This window comes from Alosa pseudoharengus, unplaced genomic scaffold (assembly GCF_046254945.1).
Source record: "Alosa pseudoharengus isolate Yale_2024_CS ecotype anadromous, Long Island Sound unplaced genomic scaffold, YU_APseudo_1.1 YU_APseudo_1.1_scf_15, whole genome shotgun sequence".
NCBI classification, from domain to species: Eukaryota; Metazoa; Chordata; class Actinopteri; order Clupeiformes; family Clupeidae; genus Alosa; species Alosa pseudoharengus.
The window spans coordinates 35,034,840-35,042,339 of NW_027468620.1; the positions used below are offsets into that span (position 1 = coordinate 35,034,840).

Here is a 7,500-nt window from a genome sequence, read left to right on the forward strand (position 1 = left end):
TGGTCATTTGGCGGTAATGCTTAGTACATCAGTACTCAGTGTGTGGGTGTGGGTGGTAAAAAAGTGTTGAAGAGTAAAAGAATCTCAGGGCTGCAATCTAATTAGCCAATGATGAGCCTGGGGAAACAGGAAATAGTTTGCACGCCGTCTCACACACACACACACACACACACACACATACACACACAGCGTTACACACACACACACACACACACACACACACAGAGCATCACATACAGACTGTCAGTCTTGGCCACTCCTGAGGTGAGTTCAAATTCACTATCACACACACACCGTCACACAGACACACACACAAACACACAGCGTCACACATATACCATCACACACATGCACACACACACCATCACACACACACACACACACACACACACACACACTCATAGCTGTGCTGCTGTGTTCCAGAGCCTAACGGGTACCATGAGCTGGGTCATCGCTGTGTGAATGGGAGCCTTCTGGCTCAAGACCTGCAGACCCTGAGGACGCTCTTGCAGTCTGTCCGCTTCTACAGTCGCACTGGCCTCTACGGGCCCAACACTGGTCAACCACGCAAGAACAACGCACAGCTGCTGGAGGGGTGAGACACACACACACACACACACACACACACACACACACCTACTTGCATGCTCATGCTCACACACATGCTCTGTTTTTTGCAGTTTCCTGAAACATGCTGGCTCCATGGTGGATGTGATAACGTGGCAACAGTAGGTATTTTACCCTTTCATATCATTCCTCTATCCTGGACACACACACACACACACACACACACACACACACTTACACATAAACACACACACTTACACATAAACACACACACACACACAGACAAAGGCCCTTAATCCTTAGAACCCTAAGCTGTTTTTAGGGCATTTTCACTACCTTTATTCATAAGGATTTATTCTGGTCATTGTAAGTGCCACACACACATATTATATATTGTTTTTTTCAGCAGAGTCTAGGCTATCTAGATCATTTCATGTATTAGTACTAGCATTGATTTTATTTTGATTTCTAAAGAATTAAAATATAAAAAGTGTATTATAAAAATTCTTATATTTCCACATGTATCTCACCACAGCAAGCTCATAGCTCTACATGCATTTCATGTGTGTATAGGGCAGACTGTCCTGAATACAATTGCCATGTTGGAGGGATACTCTGGGGCTGAGCAATTTACAGAAATGTGTGGTGTGTGATTTACGGAAATAAATGCCATTTTTTATTTAGTGATGAAAAATGACCTTTCTGCGCTCCATATCTGTGACACAAACTGATCTGACCTGACTTGACCCGAGGTTGCGTGTTAGCCTGCGTGCCTATGGTGTATGCACTCATAATGATTCTCAACTTTTTACTGCATTGCCATGAACAAAGTAAAGGTAAAAAAGGTGTTTCTTTGTTGAACAAATTGGGATGCAATGTGAGCCTTGAATTGGATGCCATGCAGGAATTTGCTAGAATCTCAAAAAAACGGATTATGAACATGCTTTGTCATAGAGAAACACATGATAGCGTTGGATTATAAACATGCTTTGCCACAAGAACAGACAAAAAGGTGGGGTAAGTCCAGCTATATGAAGTAATTATTTTGCTGTCACTTCGTCTGTTTTATAACTCAGAAGGATGTACTTGGTATCAAATGATAGCTCTGAGTCTCCTCTTTCATCTGACATGCGTGGCATATCTATCTGATCACGGGTCCGCGAGTAATTCAAACGAGAGTAATGGGTGTGCAGCATTGGTTTGTGTACATGACGCTATTATTTTGCAGTCACTTCGTCTGTTTTTATAAGTCAGAAGGATCGCTAAACATGGTACCAATGGATAGCCCTGTGTCCCCTCTTTCATCTGATATGCCATATCTATGCGATCACGGGTTCTCGAGTGAATCAAACTAGAGTAATGTGTGCAGGTGAACGCAGAGAAGTATAGACTGTAAATATGATACAATTTGATTTAATTTCATGATTTTTTATCATTTTCATACTTGATCGTACAGACAAGTGTGTAGTCTCTTTGGAAAATGGAGCAAAGTAACAGAGAAGAAAGGGTGTGTTTTTTGCGTCAATCGGGTTCTAAGGGTTAATGGACAAAATTGAAAGAAGCAACCCTCAATGTGCACCATTAGTAGATCATCTTGCTCTTTTCTGGTGGGTTATGTTGAATTTACAACGCAACCCTTTAGTAAATCAGAGCCTTAGAGTGAAAAACACACTTACTGATTGGTAATGAACTCTTATGCTGCCGTATGGGAATGTGACCTAATTGTAGTCTTGACGTTAATTGATGTTAATTGACGTTAATCGATGTTAATCGATGTTGATTGATGTTAATCGATGTTAATCGATTATAATTGATGTTAATTGATGTTATGGTGACAAAGTAGCAGTGTGAACAGCTGCTGTGTGATTAACGCCTGAGAAGGACGAGGGAATGGAGAAGCTCCCCTTAACGAGACACTATCACTATCCCCCTATCCACACACACACACACCCATCCACACACTCCACACTCACACACACACACTCATCCACACACACACACTCACACACTCATCCACACACTCACACACACACACTCATCCACACACACACACTCACTCACTCACACTCACTCTCATACACACACACACACACACACACACACACACACACTCACACACTTATCCACACACTCACACATCCACACACTCATCCACACACCAATACACTCATCCACACACCCATCCACACACTCACACACACTTACACACTCATCCACACACACACTCACACACCCATCCACACACACACTCATCCACACACACATCCACACACACATGCACACATCCACACACTCATCCACACACCCATACACTCATCCACACACCCATTCACACACACACATGCACACATCCACACACCCATCCACACACACACTCATCCACACACACATCCACACACTCATCCACACACCCATCCACTCATCCACACACCCATCCACACACACACTCACACACCCATCCACACACACACTCATCCACACACCCATCCACACACTCACGCACCCATCCACACACACGCTCACACACTCATCCACACACACATCCACACACTCACACATTCATCCACACGCACATCCCTCTGCTCAACAATCTGAACCGCTTCTTTGCTCGCTTTGAAGCACAAAACAGCACTTGCCCACAGAAGACCCCTCCCCCTCCACACGAGCAGCCCCTGTGCCTCTCTGCCGACAGCGTGAAGAGGACACTTGCTGCTATCAACACCCGTAAGGCAGCAGGCCCAGACAACATCCCAGGTCGTGCGCTGAAGGACTGCACTGAGGAGCTTAAGGATGTCTTCACAGACATCTTTAACATTTCCCTGAAGCAAGCCATCGTCCCATCATGTTTCAAAGCTGCCACCATCATACCTGTGCCGAAGAAAACTGCTCCATCCTGCTTCAATGACTACCGCCCCGTGGCACTGACACCCATCATCATGAAGTGCTTTGAGCGGCTTGTCATGTCACACATCAAATCCATTCTCCCCCCCACCCTGGATCCCTTCCATTTTGCATACCGAGCCAAACGGTCCACAGAGGATGCAATCTGCTCTGCCCTCCACCCAGCCCTCACCCACCTGGAAAAAAGAGACTCATATGTGAGATTGCTGTTTATAGACTTCAGTTCTGCATTCAACACCATAATACCACAACAACTCATCTGCAAACTTGACAAACTGGGACTCAGTACCTACCTCTGCAACTGGCTACTGGACTTCCTCTGTCAGAGGCCTCAAGTAGTACGTGTTGGCAACAATATCTCAAGCAGCATCACACTGAGCACGGGGGCCCCCCAAGTCTGCGTGCTCAGTCCGCTGCTCTTCACCCTGCTGACGCATGACTGCACTGCAACCTACAGCAACAACCACATTGTGAAATTTGCTGATGACACAACTCTGGTGGGTCTCATCACCAAGGGCGACGAGACTCAATACAGGTTGGAGGTCGACCTCCTGACCACGTGGTGCAGGGACAACAACCTCCTGCTGAACGTCAGCAAGACCAAGGAGATTATTGTTGACTTCCGGAGAGGTCACAGCCAAAACCTGCCACTGACCATCGACGGTGCTGTGGTGGAGAGAGTGAGCAGCACCAAATTCCTGGGGGTGCACATCAGTGAAGACCTCTCCTGGACCACCAACACTGCATCACTGGCAAAGAAAGCTTAGCGCCGCCTCTACTTCCTGCGAAAACTCAGGCGAGCAAGTGCTCCACCAGCCATCATGACCACATTCTACCGAGGCACCATTGAGAGCATCCTCTCCAGCTGTATCGCTGTGTGGGGCGGAAGCTGCACTGAATACAACAGGAAAGCCCTGCATCGCATAGTGAACACAGCTGGAAGGATTATTGGTGCTTCACTCCCCTCCCTGAAAGACATTTACACCACCCACCTCACCCGCAAGGCGACCACAATTGTGAGTGATGCAAGTCACCCCGCTCACAATTTGTTTGATCCACTGCCCTCTGGGAAGAGGTACAGAAGCCTGCGCTCCTGCACCACCAGACTCACCAACAGCTTCATACACCAGGCTGTTAGGATCCTGAACTCTCTCCCCCCTCCACCCTCAGCTACATAACATCCTGGACTTTGGACCCACAATGGCTGCCTTGCACTAGTCCACTTGCACTACTCCACTTGTGCACTTGCACACTTTGCACACTTTGCAACTTGTTGTTGTTGTCCTGTTGTCCTGAAAACACAACACTTCTGCTGCTCTTACATAACGTGCATCACTATGCCACTTGCTTACTTAGGTCAAACAGAACTACCTCAGCCATTTATTGGCCTTTGCACTATTATATTGACTGTCTATGCACAATTGCACAATTTCAACCTAATTTTGCTGCTCTTATTTCTTCATTGTATGTACCTTCTTATTTACTTTTTATTGTTTACTTGAATGTTATGTTTGTCTGTGGACTGTAAAATATGTCTTGTCTTCACCGTGGGCTAGTGAGAAACGTAATTTCGATCTCTTTGTATATCTTGGCATGTGAAGAAATTGACAATAAAGCAGACGTTGACTTTGACTTTGACGCACATCCACACACACATCCACCTATCCACACGCTCACACACATGTCCACACACCCATCCACACACTCACACACTCATCCTCACACCCTCATCCTCATGCTCACACACACATCCACACACTCATCCACACACACATCCACACACCTATCCACACACTCACACACTCATCCTCACACCCTCATCCTCATGCTCACACACACATCCACACACTCATCCACACGCACATCCACACACCTATCCACACACATCCACACACCTATCCACACACTCACACACTCATCCACACACTCACACACTCATCCACACACTCACACACTCATTGTCACGCTCACACACCAGTGTTTCCTCTACGTTTATTTCAGCATGGCGGCCCCCCCCTGTTTAATTAATACCCCCACACAGGGGCGCCTTAATACCACCAGAGGCCCCTGGGCTATATGTTTTTTAAGGACCATGCCCCCCCCCCCCCCCCCCCAACCGCAAATATTAATTATGATTAAATGATACCCGGCCCGCGATCTGACCCGACACATAGCGTGCGCTTTTGGTTAATAACATGCAGTGTAGCCTATCATTATTCAGCATGTAAAACCTTTACATAAACAGGAACAGAAAGCCCTCGAATCACGTCAGCCTATGACATCGCTTATCAAAAAGGCTAGCCTACTGCACGAAAACGAGCCTTGAACTTTTACAACACTGGCTGTAGGCTAAGTTAAAAGATGGGTATGGACGTTTAAAAGCTTTTCAAAAGTGCATGTGTTTGTCGTGTCGGGGGGTTCCCCAGGAGTTTTTTTGAAATTCTGTCTACTTAACACACCAGTTTAACGCAGTTTGGGAGGGAGAGAAATACTTTTAGCCTACAGAACAAGCTGGCTCATGTGACGTGAACATGGCTACATGGAGACATATCTCACGTTAACAATGGAGAAAACATAACATAGACTATTATATGTGCGAATGGGTTAGCACAAACTTAGCTGTTGGTGAACGGAGATGCAGATCACTAATTCATTTATTTGCGCCACAGCCCATGTTCTGCGTTCACTCCAATGAGACAAGTGAAATACATGTTTTTAAAGCCGTTTCATTTCCAGGCTATTTGTTACGATATTTACCTGCTATGCCTTCTGTTTTCATGGACAGTTACAGGAATCCAGGTCATTCGTTTGATCGTTGCTTCAATCCTACCCACGTTATCTCCAGAGTTTGTATGATAAGTTTGTCAGTCAGTTTCAGTCTCTCCTCTAGCTCCTCTACACCCGTTGGGATTTATTACGTTTTGTTACATTTTGTTACATTTTAGAATTGGAGAAGACAAAGGGGGCCTCTGCATGGATGTAATTGTAGAGCCGTACGATGTGTTCAATTATTTAGGCTAGCTCCAGAGTAGGCCAATAACGCCGCGAATACGGACACGCCGTTTATTATTATTGATTATCATTATTATTATTAGGAGGCCCCTCATTGGTCGAGGCCCCTGGGCTGAAGCCCATGTAAGCCCCTGCATTAAGGCGCCAGTGCCCCCACAGTATCAGAATCAGGGCAGATGCACCTTTGCTTTTTAAATAATCCTGCGACGTATCCTCCCCTGCTGGCTGCCGCTCATATTGCAATTTAACAATAAGTAGCCTAAACTAGTCAGAGGTTATTATGGCCCGTCCAGTTTCACTTCACATATTATATATTGTATTGATGTAGCCTATTTAAAACATTAACTTTCTTCTCAGTGTTTCCTCTTCATTTAGCGGTGCCACTGCTTCAGAATTAGGGGAGACGCAAAATATTGTCCGGAAGCATAGTAGGCTAAATGCCCTTCGCTGGCTGCTGAAAATTGCAGTTTATGAATAAACAGCAATGCTAATCTGAGGTACCTGTCTAGTTTTATTCCATAAAACTGCCGCCACTGTTAACAAAAAATCTAGCGGAAACACTGTACACACATCCACACACTCACACTCATGCTCACACTCACACACTCATCCACACACACATCCACACACTCACACACTCATGCTCACACTCACTCACTCATCCACACACACACACTCACACACACATCCACACTCACACTCACACACTCATCCACACACTCATCCTCACACTCACACACTCATCCACACACTCAATCTTCTTATTGACACACACATCCACACTCATCCTGTAATTGCCATCCAAAGACACACACACTGACGCACACACACACTTTTAACACGCAAGCACATAATCACTCATTCTCAAAATCACATATACTCAGGCACACAGACACGCCACCCCCCCCCCCAACACAAACACACACTCACACACATGTTAACACACAGTTTATCTCTCTCTCCCTCTCTCTCTCTCACACACACACACACACACACACATGTTAACACACAGTTGATCTC

At 45.8% G+C, this 7,500-nt stretch overlaps 1 protein-coding gene across 2 annotated transcripts in view; it reads left to right on the forward strand.

Annotated features, from left to right (window-relative positions):
- Window positions 1-7,500, forward strand: part of hpse2 (heparanase 2) — a 93,478-nt gene that overhangs the window by 46,447 nt on the left and 39,531 nt on the right. For both annotated transcript variants that reach the window (XM_076286302.1, XM_076286303.1), the window contains 2 exons: window positions 424-595; window positions 681-728. In XM_076286302.1, the coding sequence (XP_076142417.1) occupies window positions 424-595; window positions 681-728 (220 nt within the window). The remainder of the gene's footprint in view (window positions 1-423; window positions 596-680; window positions 729-7,500) is intronic.